The sequence below is a fragment of the Phytophthora cinnamomi genome (genome assembly GCF_018691715.1).
Source record: "Phytophthora cinnamomi strain GKB4 chromosome Unknown Contig53, whole genome shotgun sequence".
Taxonomy (NCBI): Eukaryota; Oomycota; class Peronosporomycetes; order Peronosporales; family Peronosporaceae; genus Phytophthora; species Phytophthora cinnamomi.
Window position 1 is genome coordinate 102,664 of NW_027150986.1, and position 16,064 is coordinate 118,727.

General features: G+C 53.7%; 4 protein-coding genes across 4 annotated transcripts; 2 read left to right on the top strand and 2 right to left on the bottom strand.

The window, feature by feature from the left end:
- Positions 1 to 1,463: 1,463 nt before the first annotated feature.
- On the bottom strand, positions 1,464 to 2,953 carry IUM83_00012 (Mitochondrial-processing peptidase subunit beta; the record flags this gene model as incomplete). The annotated part of the gene is made up of 2 exons (XM_067923745.1): positions 1,464 to 2,279; positions 2,369 to 2,953. 2 exons carry the CDS (start codon positions 2,951 to 2,953, stop codon positions 1,464 to 1,466), a joined length of 1,401 nt encoding a protein of 466 aa, XP_067788840.1.
- Positions 2,954 to 3,835: 882 nt separating this feature from the next.
- On the top strand, positions 3,836 to 5,138 carry IUM83_00013 (kinesin family member 3; the record flags this gene model as incomplete). Its single annotated transcript, XM_067923746.1, has 3 exons — positions 3,836 to 3,853; positions 4,075 to 5,042; positions 5,129 to 5,138. 3 exons carry the CDS (start codon positions 3,836 to 3,838, stop codon positions 5,136 to 5,138), a joined length of 996 nt encoding a protein of 331 aa, XP_067788839.1.
- A 3,070-nt stretch (positions 5,139 to 8,208) lies between these two features.
- On the bottom strand, positions 8,209 to 8,601 carry IUM83_00014 (uncharacterized protein; the record flags this gene model as incomplete). Its single annotated transcript, XM_067923747.1, has 1 exon — positions 8,209 to 8,601. The coding sequence occupies one exon, from the start codon at positions 8,599 to 8,601 to the stop codon at positions 8,209 to 8,211; it is 393 nt and encodes a 130-aa protein (XP_067788836.1).
- Positions 8,602 to 9,581: 980 nt separating this feature from the next.
- Positions 9,582 to 12,156, top strand: IUM83_00015 (uncharacterized protein; the record flags this gene model as incomplete). The annotated part of the gene is made up of 3 exons (XM_067923748.1): positions 9,582 to 11,571; positions 11,645 to 11,716; positions 11,861 to 12,156. 3 exons carry the CDS (start codon positions 9,582 to 9,584, stop codon positions 12,154 to 12,156), a joined length of 2,358 nt encoding a protein of 785 aa, XP_067789533.1.
- Between the last annotated feature and the right edge of the window lie 3,908 nt (positions 12,157 to 16,064).

Genomic DNA, 16,064 nt, shown 5'->3' on the forward strand with positions numbered 1-16,064 from the left:
AGCAGCAAAGATTTTGGTAACACCAGACACGAGGCTGTCGAATGCCGTATTCGACAGTCGTTTTCGAACTGTGAGTTTTCAACTGGTGGGCTCTGCAGTGACCGCGTATCACTTCCTGTACTTCATTTGAACAGTGCTGGGGCCAATGATGACAATCAAACAGATCATATATCACACGATTCCCTCGTTGACAGAAAAAAACGAAATACTGCAAAACGTTGGGTCTGTGCGGCTGACGAGATAGCACTTCCACCATTGATAATTAAACCCAGTGCATCACCTCCACAAAGTCAAAGTCCACCATTGCGGGCGCGAATGACGTGGAATGGGACTATAAGAACGCCAAGAGATGCGTTGGAGATTCTCCCTAAAACACAACGATTAGCATCGTCCACCAACGCTAGTATTGCCACGTTTCAAGCTACCGAAACAATACTACTGGCAGAAATCGACTCTGATGAGCGTTGCGCATCTTTCCTTCGTCAGCGAGCACCGCGAGAAACTCTCGTGTGGTACCCCGGTGACAGTAACTCGCCTCGAAATCAGATTCATTACAAGCTCCGCGTGTTAGACCGTAAGGTCAATATCAACAAAGAGAAGCTTGCGCAAGTGCGAGAGCGAATCGCAACACTGGGAGGTAAGCCTAGTTCCAGCGATTTTTCCAATGAAAAAGGGCCTCAGCAAAATGAGTCCGTGACGAAGCATCCCGACAAGCTCCTGTCACCAGCGCTAGATTCGAGTCGGCAGAAGAAAGCAATCACAGGTATTTCAGCATCGAAGAGTCGAACAGCGTCAGCTGCACTTGTGATTCAGTCTGCTTTCCGAGCATTTCGAGCGCGTGGTTGTCTCGCTGATCTGCTGACCGAAACGTATCAGCGGGTGCTCAATCCTTGCAACAACCAGTACTTCTACTACAACCGCACCACCCGGCTGAGTCAGTGGGAAGCTCCAAGATTATTGCGTCGTTACCACTATTCCCTTGGCGCCAAACTTATGCCAACACCAAATTCAATTAACTGCAGAACACTCAGTGATCCCGTTGTCGATGCAGCCGCGAAGACTATCCAGACAATGTTTCGCCAACGAGCTTTGCGCGTTTTCTTGAAAGATCTCAAGCTTGGCAACCTCGAAAAAGTTTTCGATGCGGGATTCGGGGCTTGGTATTACTTCAACTCGCGCACAAATCACAGCTTCTGGGAAAATGTTCACCACGTCAGGCTTACTGCATCGAACTCGGCGATTTATCATCGATAAATGACAGCAAATTGCGATGACATGAACACGTTGCGTTATGTAGTCGATTCATTTTTCTTTCCATTCGTTCGTGTTTTTCCCCTGTGGCAAAGTGGCGTCCGGCCCGTCCGCTTTCCCTACAGAAAACTCAACTCTGCTTATCTCTCTCAGCCTCTATGCCTCATTCTCCCTTCTTGACAATGTTGGGATGTAGGGACGACACGACCCGCTTAGTATCGCAGCCAGTACGAGCGACGACGGATGAAGTTGTAGTCCGGCAGCTCGTGGATAGGGCCAGTGGCAGCCAGGGCGTGCTCCTTGTCGTTGATGACCTCGTCAGCCGTCTTGCGGACAGCGGCGGCGTCCACGGCGTCGATGCGCGCGAAGATCTCGGCGGGGGTCATGCGGCGGCCGTACGTCAGCATCTGGCGACCGATGTCCTCGCAGATCGGCGACGAACCGTCCAGCTGCATCAGCATGTTGGCCTTCAGCTGCGTCTTGGCGCGCTCAACCTCCTCATCCGTGGTCTTGTGCACAAGGCGCACCAGCGCCTCCATGGTGTACCACGTCAGGTCGTTCAGCTTGTACTTGTCCGCCACAGCGTACACACCGAACAGACCCGTGTCCTGGTAGCACGTGTTGAAGGACATGTACGAGTGCGCAAGCTCCTTCTCAGCAACCACCTGGCCCAGCTTCGACGACATGTTCATGCCGGCGCCCGAGGTGCGGTCCCAGCTGCCGAGCAGCGTCTGCATGATCAGCAGGGGGAACGAGTGCTCGCTGGTCCAGCTGAAGCCCTCGAAGGCAATGGCAACGTGGGCCAGCGGCATGCTGTCGTCCTTGACACGCACGTCCGAGCCGACGAAGCGCACGGGCTCGAGCGTGGGGGCCACCGCGGGGGTCGTGGGCAGGTCGCCGAACGACTTCTGGGCCAGCTCCACCAGCTGGGAGTGGTCCACAGCACCGGCGCCGGCAATCACCATGCGGGGGGCGGTGTAGTGCGTGGCGATGTAGTCCTGCAGGTCCGACTTCTTGAGGTTACGGATCTGAAGTTGCAACAACAAGAGCGTTAGCCAGTCAGTTAATGCACCCAAGGCAATCCATCTCTTAAGACAAGATCGCCTGCAGCACGTACGTTCTCAATGGGGCCAAGGATGGTGCGGCCGAGGCCGTTGCCCATGAAGGCGGTCTCGTGCAGGCGGTCGAACACGACCTCCTCCTGCTGCTTGTTGACCTCCTCCATCTCGCGCAGGATGACGTCGCGCTCGCGCTCGATGGCGGCCTCGTCCAGCTTGGAGTTCTGCAGGATGTCGCTGAGGATGTCCATGGCGCGGGGCACGTCCTTCTTGAAGACCTTGGCGTAGTACACCGTCTGCTCGCGGCTCGTGTAGGCGTTGAGGTGGCCGCCCATGTTCTCGATCTCGAGCTCCAGCTGCTGCTGCGTGCGCTTGCTCGTGCCCTTGAACGCCATGTGCTCCAGGAAGTGCGCGGCGCCGTTGTTCTGCGCGGTCTCGTAGCGCGATCCGGCGCCGATCCACACGCCGACGGTGGCCGTCTCGCCGTGCGAGCCCTCGGAGGCCACGCGCAGGCCGCTGGGCAGCGTCGTCACCTCCGTGGCGGGCGCGTTCAGCACGTACGACGGGTAGTTGGACACGGCGGCCGCCACCGACGACTGCGCGCGGGCGAGCGGCTGGCGCACGAGGCTCAGCTTGGACATCATCTTGCGGTCTTCTGGGGGGCGGGCGGGGCGCTTGCTACTGCTCCAGGCTGCAAATGCTGGTGGTCTCGCGCCGAGCCCCACGTTTGGTCGGCGCACATTTTCTAAATTATGGCGCGGAATTCCCAAAAGTCGAGATTCGCGGGCACAAAGATGCTGGCCGCGAAAGGCCCCCTTTTGCTCTCAACCCTCCAACGCGGCCCCATACTGAACACAGGCTGCGGAGCCGAGGGTGAAGATGTGGGATGGGAAGTATCGCGCTAATTTTCTAGTGATCACAGGAGACTTTGATTCAAAGATGGAAAGTGCTACCAAGAGCGTATGGTTCTGGTGGTGTCGGAAAACGGCAATTTGATTGTCAAGCGAAGTTGCCGTCCTCGAATCGAGGTGCAATTCAACTTTGACGCTGCTCCGGTCCACCACGCTGAGTTGGACCCATTTGCTGTTCAAAATGAGAGAAGTTGAGTTTGAACAACGGTGCTATCCAGATCAGAGGGATCGCACGGGCAAGCTCACAAGTACTTCTGAGGCATTGCAGTTGCAAATAGGTCATGAAGCGAACAACACGTCGCTAAACGGCAGGGTGGTGTCAAGTCCACCGTTTTAAGTCACTTGAGCTGCCCAATGTGAGCACCGCGCACTGTGAGCCCGTCGCAAACGAGGTGGTCACGCCGAAGGTCCTCTTTAGCTATGCAGGAACTCCTTCACGATGCTTCGTAACCTATGCCTCGGCGCACAACCAGCCAGCCCAAGCTTATACAACGACGGCGATACGAAGTTAAGCAGCGTTGGTAAGCATACCCGTCTGCGATGGCACGGCATCCTGCAAAAAATCAACCACCCTGGCATCGGCTATCCGGGTATCGCCTCCACGAGTATAGAAAAATGATGACCAGGCGTCAGGTTTGTCCGAGTGCCTGCCACCTCCGGCCATCGATAGGGCCCCAGCCTGGGCACTGCCTGCTGCTACATGTAGCAGCAGACGTCTGCTTCGGCATAGCTGTATGCCAATCAGCGGTCGCGACTGGCAAGGATCAGGTCCGAATCAGATGGCCGTCACCTCAACTAATCGTCAAGTGCAGTTCGGGATTTCCTCCGCCGAGACGATGGGGTCGGCCGCCGAGATTCGCGCGGGCATCCGCGTGTGCGCTCGCTTCCGGCCGCAGAACAAGCTGGAGCAGAAGCACCAGGCCGTGGAGTGCGTGCTTCTGGAGGACAGCACCGCCGCGCACGTGCACAGCGAGGCCCGCGGCGTGTCGGACGACCACACCTTCACGTTCGACCAGGTCTTCGGCACCACGTCGTCGCAGCTGGAGGTGTACGAGGCGACCGCCAAGCCGCTGGTGGAGTCAGCTCTGCGCGGCTACAACTGCACATGCTTCGTGTACGGCCAGACGGGCTCGGGCAAGACCTTCTCCATGGAGGGCGTGCCAGGAGACGCCGACTTCGAAGGGATCATCCCTCGCGTCATGGCCGACATCTTCGACGGCATCCAGAACATGCAGTCGGACCTCGAGTTCATCGTGCGAGTCTCGTATGTTGAAATCTACATGGAGAAGATCCGCGACCTGCTCAAACCCACGTCGACAAACTTAAATGTTCGCGAGAGCCGTGAGCGAGGCGTGTGGATCGCCGGCGCGACGGAGGTCTGTTGCGCCTCTGTGGAGGAAATGCAGGACGTCATGCGATTGGGAGGAGCCAACAGAGTAATTTCTTCGACGAGGATGAACAATGAGTCGAGTCGCAGCCACTCCGTGTTCATCATCACTATTGAGCAGCGGAATACGACGACCGGGTCGATGAAGAGTGGGAAGCTGTTCTTGGTGGATTTAGCGGGATCGGAGAAGGTCGGAAAGACCCACGCTAAAGGGCAGACGCTCAAGGAGGCGCAGCACATTAACAAATCGCTTAGTGCGCTGGGAAGCGTTATGAACGCCTTGACTAGTGGCAATGCTAGCACGCACATCCCGTACCGCGACTCCAAGCTAACTAGGCTATTGCAAGACTCGCTTGGAGGAAACTCCGAGACAACGCTACTTGTTTGTGCTAGCTCTAGTAGCTACAACAGCGAGGAGACAGTTTCCACTTTGCGGTTCGGCACACGCGCAAAGAGCATCAAGAACAAGCCGAAGGTGAATGAAGAACGAACCGTGGCAGAGTTCAAAATCCTTGTTGCAGAAAAGGATAAGCGTATCGAATCATTGGAGGCTTTACTTCGCGAGGCTAAAAGTGACGCCACCGAACCAGCAGAGCCAACGACGGTAGAGAAGCTGAAGTGTTTTGCAGCTAAAGTGGAGGAGCTGGAAGATGACAAGGCATCTAAGGCAGCAGAAATGTCCAGTCTGGAGGACAGATGTGTTGAACTCGAAGCGCAAAACAAGAATCTCCTGGAAAAAGAGCGTGAGGTTGCTTCGATTGTTAGTGGAAATGCAGACTTCTTAAAGAAAGTGGCGTTTTTGGAAAACGAGTTAGAGGCAAAGACAAAGGAATGCGAAGAGCTAAACCACATGCTGGCAAGACGTCAAGCCAAGGCTAGTGTGGTCGAGACGCCACCATTATCAAGTGCCAGCACTGCTGACAGTGAGGTTTCTGTACAGGCTACAATCGAGGAAAACATGGAATTGGATACCGAAAAACTTGCTCGGCCTGCTCCATCTTCTGTGGCAGTGGTGTCGGAGAGATCGCGCGCAAGTATCTCGGTACTGGAAAATGAACTTCTTCGGCAACAGGTGGCGGCGAAGGCTAATGAGCTGAAAATTTGCGCGCAGCGTGTTGATGAGCTAACAAAAGAATTGGCGAGCTGTCGTATTGAATATGACTCCCAGATCGAGGTGCTACAACGCAAGCTCCGTGATTTCGATGTTCACATGCGGAGCTCAGGAAACCATACGCCAAATCTGGATTACTTGGGTACGAAAACCAAGATGCTACGCTCCGTCCGTGGTGGTAGTCAAAGCTCTCTGGTGAATAGAAGATCAAATTCGCAAGACACGACGAGGCTCTCCAGTGTGAGTTCCCGTAATCGCCAAGACAGCACAGGTTCAGCTAGCTCACAAAGTGAGTGGAAATTAGATGATGAGGTGTTTCCCGTTGCGCCAATCGACATGGAATCGGAGGTTGTAAAACGATTAATTCGCAACATGCCTGAGAGTGGTCGAGAGAAGATTTCAAAATGGCTGGGCTTCGTGCTTGAAGGACGTGATATCCGCTCAAATTTCCACCCAGAGATCTCGATCGAAAGCCTCGGCGATGAGGTTAATCGTGATATGAGGCGATTGATTGTTCCGCTACTGAAGAATCGGCATGATCTGAAAGTGCAAGCGTATGTCCGCACACGATATGTCCGGGTATCGGATTTAAAGATCACGCTGGATCATAAACACAAGGATGAAATGCGTCTTGAAGCCTCAAGTGACGACGGAATAAATGAAGCCGCTTCAACAGCCCCCGATTCATCATTAGCGTGGGCTAAAGACCATCTTTTCTATGGGCCCAAGAGTGATGCCTCCAGTCCCTCGGTACTCCATGCCAGCCGAATACTCGTTCCGTCAAAGGACCGGTTCACATCGAATCCAATCGACCTGAGTATTAGCATGACCGAGTCCAAGTCAATGTTGGAGTCGTCCCGTACTTCTAAGAAGTTTAGCCGAAAGGCATCTCTCCCATTCGATTCGTTTCATGCTGTGGGATCCAATCCAAGTGGGGGAGTATTCAGTCGACTGCGCTCGAAAACTGGAGTGGGTGGTATGCTTGGTGACGTCAAGACACGCCTCAATGCCCGTTATCACAAGAACCACGTTCATGAAGACGCCCTCTGCAGCGGCTGTGGAATCAGTCCCATCGTTGGAGGCAAGTGGAGCTGTAGCACTTGCGTGAACTATGAACTGTGCTCCAGTTGCTATTCCGCGGGTATCCACGGGTTTGAAGTCTCCAACGCGTTATGCCGTCGTGTCGAGCAACTTGCAGTGCAGAAGCACCGTGTACTTGGCGAGTACCCTGAGCTGTTTGAATTGTTTCGCCACCATGTCTGTCACGACAACGTCATCCAGTTTCGGCGCATTGTGGAATGGCTTAGCGCCATTGTATCGGGAGCACGCTCAGCTGGAATGTACCATAAGATGATCGTGAAGAGTGGCTTGCATCCTGAGATTCGAGCTCGACTAGTAGCACAGCTCGGCGCATTAGCAAGTGAACGAGCGGGCATCTCATTAAAGACAGAATGGGAGGAAGACGCGCGTGACTCGGATGGCAGCCAAGATTCCGACACGATGGAACCGGCCGTCGAGCTGGATGGGGACAAGCTTTCACCTACGCAAGCCTTCAGCTCGCCGGCCGTTAGATTGGAAACGCTGCGGATGTATCTGATGGACGCGCACGTAGCTCCAGCAGCGCTCTCGGATCTGCTGGACCCGTCAAGCGCACCGGATGCGCAGGCACCTCCGCCCGCCTTGAGGCGAACCGTGAGCGAAGCGTCTGCGGACAGCGATCACGACGAAGTACGACAGCTCCCAGACATGCAACGGCAGCGGACCCTGGACCTGCCCACATACGGCCGTCAGGTCAAGTCGATTAGCAGTCTGAAACTGTGAGCGACAGTCGCCGCCTTCCCAGGGCTAACTGTAATACATGTTGTGAGTGCGCAGTTTTCGACTCAAGTGATAATGCTTCTGCAAGCTACGTAGTCTGTTGAACACCTCGCCAGCTATTATACCTAGTACTTGCTGTTGCCCAGGCCCGCAGTCCTGGGCAACACGTGTGGACGCCTAGCGGTCCATTCCCCCGGCACGAAGAAACGCCGAGCAAAATGAGACGCGGCCATCGCCACGTCTCATTTGCTGTACCACCAGGATTTGGCTCTGCCAAGAGGCTCTTCGGCGGCAGCCTTCGCTCGAGGCGCGCCAAGCGCGAAGCCGAGCTCGGAAGCTGCCACTCCACATGACTCATGCGAGGCTGCTTGAGTGCGTGCTTCAAATCGTGCTCTCGAATCTCTCTCACGCCTGGTCCACGTCTTGAGAGTTCGCGCGAATGCGAAAACAGTGCGGCACCGCTGCCGGATACATGCCCGTGGTGGTGCAGCGTTCGCATAAGCAGAGATCTTACAAGCTACATCTACACCCTCCACGAATCGAGAAGATCAACTGATACATTAACTGGCAGCTCGTATCCCGTTTTATTCCTCCAAGATACTGAGCGATACAGACAAGAAGGCGACGCTTCCTGGAGAGGCACGAGGTCGGCGGTCTGGACACGCAGAGCGCCTAGGGGGCGGCCTTGCTGCACTGGGCCACGAACTCGCGCTGCTGCGTGGAGAGGCCCCACACGGGCGCGCCCCGGATGAGCAACCGCTGGATGAGCGTCTCCTCCTCGCTGGCGATCCGCGCCAGCGCCTGCTTCTGCTCCTCGGCGGCGAGCGAGGCCTTCTGTGCCTCCCACTGCTGCATGAGCTGTTGCAGCTTCGTCAGGTCCTGCGGCTCGGCGCGCGCGCCCGGGCTGAACTTGGAGCTGGCCTCGGAGCGCGTCTTGGCAGAGCCGTAGAAGCCGCCCTGGCCCTCGGACGGCTGGCCGCCCGAGTACGTGGTCAGCGCGCGGGCGGAGCGCACGCGGCCCGAGGCGGCGGCGCGGCGGCAGGTCTTCAGCACGGCGGACTGCATGGTGGCGGGGCTTGGAGCGTGGATGGGCTGGGACGGAAGCTTCTGCTCAAGCGGTCGAAAGCGGAAATGCCGCCTTGCGCCAAGATTGGTGTCCTTGCACCAGAACTAGCGATCCATCTATACAGTAACACAGGAATACTGTATATCAGAGGGTGGAGTGACTAAAAAAAACGAGTATGTCCATATCTAAAGTCAGCGTGCATCGGATCACGAAGGTATTTCTGTCAAGATGTCGACGCAGTCCAATCACAGTCGAATGACGCGCCTGTGTCTGCGTTGGCTGTCTCACGAGGAAAAGGGTCGTCTTTGTCGCCCAAATGGTGATTTTTTTTTTTCCTTTCGATTGCAGAGCTTATCAGAACACTTGCGTTTTTGGCCAGCTCCGAGTTGGTCATGCCGGCAAAAGGGACCTGCGTCAAAACATCCCTCACACCCTCACTCAGTATTAATACCATTAGATGAAGACATACAGCGGGCCATTGTCTTATATGGCCAGATCATCCTTAGCGACGGGGAGGTATGGCCATCTCGAATGCCTCCCCTTTGAATCTTACGCTCCTAACTCTGGTCAGATGGGATTTGCTTTATATAATTCGGACTGCGATACATAAGACGGCAAAATCGATGAAACCCACTATACTTCCCGTCAGACCGAGTTCTTAGCACGTTCTCTTATAGGAGCCATTTTGTTTCCAGACTCTGCAAACGACCGAGTCCAATGCTCAGATAAATTAAATTAAATGTACCGGTGCTTGCCGTTGCCGACATTGGAACACGCAGTGTATCCCCATGGCCGGCCGACAACAGTGCATCGAATCCGCGAACTTCAGCCACGCTTTGCGTCGTGGCGTTGCGCGGCTTCAACGTCCGATTTTCTGCTTGGGAATTGGGTCCATCCACAGCCCATTTGCCCCGCCTCTGCAAATGTTACCAAAACGCACGTATTGCGTCAACGCCGATCGCCTGGCAGTGCCAGTGGCATGGCACCGACGCCGACGACGCGGAGTGGCGGGGAGGAAGCCCCGCCGCGCTTGACGCTGCCGATCCACCTCGTGACGCTCGCCTTCGCCGTGGGTGTGGCACTGCTCGCGACCGTCTGGACGCCGTCCGATTGGCTGCTGCTCGACCGCGGCGTCTCGACGTCGACGGAGCCTGCCACGTCACCCGAGGGCGCGCCGCTCGTGGACAAGTACCAGAGCGATGTGGTGAAGATCGCCACGCACCCGGCACTAGTCGCCGCCGCCGAGGGATGGACCTGCCCGGATTTCCTGTCGACGGACGAAGGCTTGACGCACGTGGAGCAGGTGCTGGGCCAGCAGCAGCAGCTTCGAGCTCAGGCACGAGTCTTCCTCATGCTCAATGGGCAGAACGAGGGAGTCTATCTACCCTGGACGCACCAGCAGGACGGGGAGGCGTGCCTCTTCGAGCTGGCCCAAACAGCGGCGCTGCACCTTGGAGCCGACCCTGACAGAGTGGCCAATGGACTGAGGCTCTTCTCCGTCGACGGCCTGCCAATCCTCGCGGCAAGCGAGCTGGATACGCAGCGCATTGCGCACGTGCTTCTGAATGGACAGCTATGGGTGTGGCCTGGGATCAAGGTGGGCTATGTGCGCGAGATCGAGGGCTGCACCGTCACGACGCAGTCGCTGCGTCCGAAGGTGTTCACGGTCGAAGGCTTCTTCACGCAGGAGGAGGCGGACGCTATTATCGCAGAGGGCATCGACCATCTCTCTCGCTCGCCCGTCGACAGTGTCGACGCAAAAGATGGATACCATTCGGACCGAACGAGCTTCACGGCGTTCCTCGATGATAGCCATTTCACGCGTGACTTCCGTGAACGATCCGCGCGGATCGCCCGCCTACCGTCTCCTGGCTACACGGAGAGGATGCAGCTCGTGAGGTACGAAACGGGTCAGTTCTTCCGCAAGCACGAAGACTACTTTGCCTCGAAAGAGTTTGTGCCGACTAAGCAGTTGGCTGCAGGCGAGTTCGTGGCATGGGCTGAATGGGCCTCGTCCAGAATCGAGGAGCTTCGCCTGGAGCATGGCGACGACGTGGTTCCTGAAGAGTTCTTGCCGGACGGAGCATTATTTCCGGATGCCCAGAGCACAGCAGTATTCCAGCAAGCCCTGCTCAAAGGTTTCATGGAAGACGCCCAGGCTAACGATTTCTTCTGGGAGCACGCAGACTTAGAGTGGAGAGATTGGATTGACGAGAATCTTGATCGGGGGTCAGACGATATCATGGGTCCGCTTTTGGAGAGCAAGGGCTACATGCTGCCGTTCATCGTTGCGTCGTGGGAGAAACGGGTGGGTCTTCCTGCATTGGAGTATTCATTTCCAAAGTTGCCGGTGAGTGGCGTCACGCACTACTTCCGGTGGATACGTTGGGCGAAAGCGCAAGTGCAAACGGTGATGGACACGGATATAGCGGCTGTTCCGAAACGCGTGAGGCCCGGAGGACAAGACTACCCGACATTCTTCATGAGTTTTCAGAACCGATTGGTCAACTACCTCCTCAAAGACTACAGTCACGAGTTTCTTGTCGAGATGCTCTCCGAGGAGCTGCATGCGTGGCTTGTTGAAAACAAAGACAACGACGACGCTTTGCTTGAGGTGCTGCGTCGTGATCCACGAGCATTCGACCTAGTACATGAGGCTTGGACCAAGCGAGCTGGCGACCAGTTTACCTACGAGAAACCCAAGTACTTGCACCACTTCGAGCCGAATCGATTCGCGACGCTCTTCTTGTACTTGAACGACTGTCCTGAAGGCGGCGAGACAGTGTTCCCGTACTCGAAAGAGCGTCTGGTGACTGGGATCGAGCGAGAGGGAATGGGTGAGTGCTCCGAGGGACTCGCGGTGCCGCCCGTGAAGCTCACGGCGTCGCTGTTCTACTCTCAGACGCCGATGAACGACTTGGACCCAAGCAGTCTTCATGGTGGCTGTCCTCCAGCGAAGGGCATCAAATGTACGTTGAACCCGTCTTGGATAGAAGTACCCTGCTGCTTACCACTCTCACTAATTCCACTTTACTTTTGTAGACGGAGCCAATTCGTTCATGTGGAATGCCGACGCTGACGAGGGCGCCAACGCGTGGGGGATGTCTGAAGACAGTTGAGTAGAGTCAATATACAAAGGTTAACTATATTGCAGAAGCTGCTTCAGCTGGATCCGCTCAAGCTTGAAGCTCAGCTGCTGAGGTAGTGCAGCGTAACCTTTAATCTGAGGCGTGTGACTTTGTAACCTGAGGTCGTTAGCTATAATAGGCTTCAACCGCCAATATACGTTGGCGTGGGCTCTGCAGAGCAACACGCAATTCGACGCGATGGGGCACACGGCCAGCGTCAATCGCCAGCGCCGCAGCTCGACAGGGACGTTGTATGGGGAGCCGGCGGGTGCGGCTGCCGCGTCGCGCGGGAGCTACACACCGGCGCAGATGCAGGCGCTGTATCTGAGCCGAGGGCGGCCGGACATGGCCTTCATGTCCAACCAAGGGCGTCTCCCCGTCGAGGTGCCGGAGCTGCAGCAAACGTGCACAGTTAAGAACTGTTAATGTAGCAGGCTTTAGCGCTTGAGAGAAGGACTTGTAGAAAAGACGGTAAAAGGAGGAGTGAGATTAAGTAAGTTATGGAGCAGGGAGCTAGTCTTGCTGCTCACTCGAGAGAAGTATGTGGTTGCCTAAAACACAGATAAATATCGTGCCTACCAACCATTTGACGTTGAATATCAAAGTTTAGAGTCACTGTACTGCGCGTGTCCTTTCAGTATTAGAATAAAGGGTCCACACGGTACTTCGGGTAGGGCTGTGTGACGAGCCCTAACCTCAACAGCCTCCCTGGCTCGTCATCAGGGAACTATCCGGAGGATTTGAGCCAGCACTTTTATGCTTGGCAAATCGTAGCGTAGTGGTTTGCGTGTCTGGATCGCAGTCCGGACACCGCGGGTTCGATTCCCGCAAAGAACACAGTTTTCACTGAGCAGTGCAATTGCGGTTGACTAAGGGCTTTGGTAGCCCTCTGCAACTGCTGCTTGCGCTGTTTGGTGAGTACACTTGTGTTCTGGCGACGCTGTGACCGGTGTCATGGCTTGCACTGATATCAAGGGGTTATGCTTCATAGTGCATCACATTATTATTAGTAGCTTTATTGTTGCTTCATGTATGCTGTATATATTTGGCGGCTGTGTGCCAGGAAAACCTCGTGAGAGGGAAAACCTATAGGACATCGTGAGTAAACCTTGTAGGAGAAACCTCACGTATGACTCGTGACTCAATATGCATTGAAGTGCTACGATTAACTGAGTTAGTGTCTGTAGTTGTCTTAAGTGTTGCTAATTGTCGCTGTCTTAAGTGAATGCATACCTAAATTGCGACGCAAATTTCGAAACTGATGCTTGTCTAGTGCTTTCGTGAAGATATCGGCTACCATCGACTTGGTATTGCAATAAACGACGTTGAATTCGTGTCGTTCTACCTTTTCTTGAACAAAATGATAACGGATGTCAATATGCTTTGATCGTCCGTGTAGTTCCGGGTTGGTAGCGATCTTAATGCAGCTTTGATTGTCCTCCATAATAACTGTCGATTTAGTAGTAGAAAACCCAAGCTCTTTGAGTAGTAGTTTAAGAAATATGACTTCTTGCATGCAATGACATAATGCGATATACTCTGCTTCCGTAGTCGAGAGCACTACCGTGTGGTGCTTTCTCGATAGCCATGATATCGGACTTTTTCCGATCATTGTGACATATCCGCCAACTGATCTTCTAGTGTCAGGGCAATTGGCATAGTCTGAGTCCGTGTAAGCTGTCAGATGATCAGCTAGATTGCTGGCGTCAATAGATGTTGATCCACCTAGCAGTATACCTTGGTTTGTTGTGCCTGATATGTATTTTAGACCTCTTATCACTGCTTTCCAGTGTTCCATTCCAGGATTTGATAAGAATTGGCTGACTTCGCGCATATAGAATGCTAGATCTGGGCGAGTGCCAACCATGAGGTACATGATACTTCCAACGACCTCTCGGTATGGAATATCTTTCATTGCCTCCCTCTCTTCTTGAGTGGAGGCTCCATGGCTTTGTGAGCTTAATGCTGCGGTCTGATGGCGTCGCAGTTGGGTATGTGACGAGGTGTTTGAACCTGTCGAGGACATTTGTTGCATACTTGCGTTGATGAATGAGAATGGTTTTGTCTTTGCGGTTTCGTTCGATTGACCAGCCGAGGATGTATTTCACCTCCCTAAATCTGTCATTGAAAATCTCTGTTTCAGGGCCGATTTAATACGACATACGAGGTTAACCGTGGGAGCTATAATAAGCAAGTCATCCACGTAGACTGCAATGTAGCAGACCCGTCCGTCAAATGTCGCCATAAAGACACAGCGATCCTTAATCAGCTTTCGAAAACCGAGACTCTCTAGGAAAGTAGACAATGTCTGATACCAAATACGAGGTGCTTGTTTAAGACCATAGAGGCTTTTAATAGTTTGCACACCAAGTGTTCTTGACCAGGGGCAGCGAATCCCTCCGGCTGAGCCATGTATATTTCCTCAGATAGGAAGCCATTGAGAAAGGCAGTTTTAACATCCATCTGATGGATCTCATAATCAAGATGCGCAGCTATGATAAGGAGAAGGCGAAGCACTTCCATTCGTATGACAGGAGAAAATATCTCGTCGTAGTCAATACCGTACTGTTGTAAAATCCTTTGATAACAAGACGGGCCTTGAATCTATCTATCTCGCCAGTGCCAGTATACTTGACAACAAAGACCCAGCGGTTTTGGAGAACTCGCCGGCCTTTCGGCGGAGAGACAAGGACCCACGTCTTATTTTTCGTAAGGGACTGGTATTCGGATTCGGCTGCTGTTCGCCATTCTCGCGTATGAAGATGCCATTGCTGCTTTATATGTTTTGGGTTCCGGCACGTAGCGGATAGCAAGTAGGCTGAGAACTGAGTGAATACGTGCTGCTGCTTCCTCGGAATCTTCCTTAGAATTTAGCTCAGTCAGATTTATTTCATCCTCGTACCGAGGGCGTTTAGTTGAGCGATGTGGAGGAGTAGAAGGCGTCTCCGATATAAAGGAATAGTTTATTGTGCCACGTTCAAGGGCATTTCTCAGTGATGGAAGCGGTTTCGGCGTCGCTGCGATATCAGATGAAAGTGGGATAGTCTCGTCACTTGGTCCGACCTGCGGTGTATGTTCCGCCTCTACAGGTGTATCGTCTGTAGTTGTCGATGGGGCTGGATCTGTCAATGAGGCAAGTTGTAGCGGCAGTGGTAGTGGTTCGGAGGTATCCTCAACGGTTCCAATCGTTGGAAAACTGGTTTCATTAAAGACCACGTCGCGACTGTAGACGATCGCATGGGATTTTACGTCCATAAGACGATAGCCTTTCTTATGTTCGGGAATACCCAGATAAATACATAGCTTAGCTCGTGCATCGAGCTTGTCCCTGTAGATGTCATTCACGTGAGCGTATGCTGCACAGCCGGATACTTTCAGATACTCCACGCTGGGTTTACGGTTGTACCAGAGTTCGTAAGGAGTGCGTCGATATGTGTTCTCGCTAGGTGTCATATTTAGTAGTGTAGTGACGTGAGTAGCACATTCCGCCCAAAGCATCTTAGGTAGTTTGGCATCGAGTAGGAGAGCACGGATGCGTTCTAGGATCGTGCGATTTCGTCGTTCGGCTACACCGTTTTGTTGCGGTGTGTATGCATTTGTGAATTGTGCATGTGTTCCATACCGTGCAAAGATAACTCGACCAAGTTTTTCATATTCCTTGGCGTTATCGGCTTGAAGTACCCGAATATCCTTATCTTCTGAGGGCCTGTATACTCAAGAAGATGAATGTCTGAGCGGAAGATATTCAACGCTTTCATCCGGAAGTTCTCGTAGCAGGAGTATAGCTGACTCCGTGCTTTGATAGGGTATAGAACATGTAGCGAGTGAAGTCATCAATAAAGACAACGAAGTACCGGCACCCGCTAATACTAGGAACAGGTAGCGGTCCACAAATGTCAGAATGAACTTTATGTAGAGGCATGATAGCACGCTCAACATGTATATTGGAATGAAATGCATTGCGGTGTGACTTCGCATAAGTGCAAGCAGAACAAAAGAAATTGTCTCGGGGAACTACGGCTGTGTCTTCGAGTCCCTTAAGCGCCTGGTCCTTAGTCAGCGCCTGTAAGACACGAAAGTTAGGATGACCTAGGCGTTTGTGCAAGAGCATAATAGCAGTGGGCTTACCTGACATGGCCACGTGGACTTCTTGCTTTTGATCGGCGAGGCCGTGAACTGGTACAGCTTGGCACTGGTGGACTTCTTTGCCTTGACATTGAACCTTTGGTCCGACTGCACCGTGCATACGGCGCGCTGGAATGTGAAGCGGAAGTCATGCTCCACTGCTGCAGGAACCGATAAAGGTTGAACTTCAGTTGAGGTGCGTAGAGCAC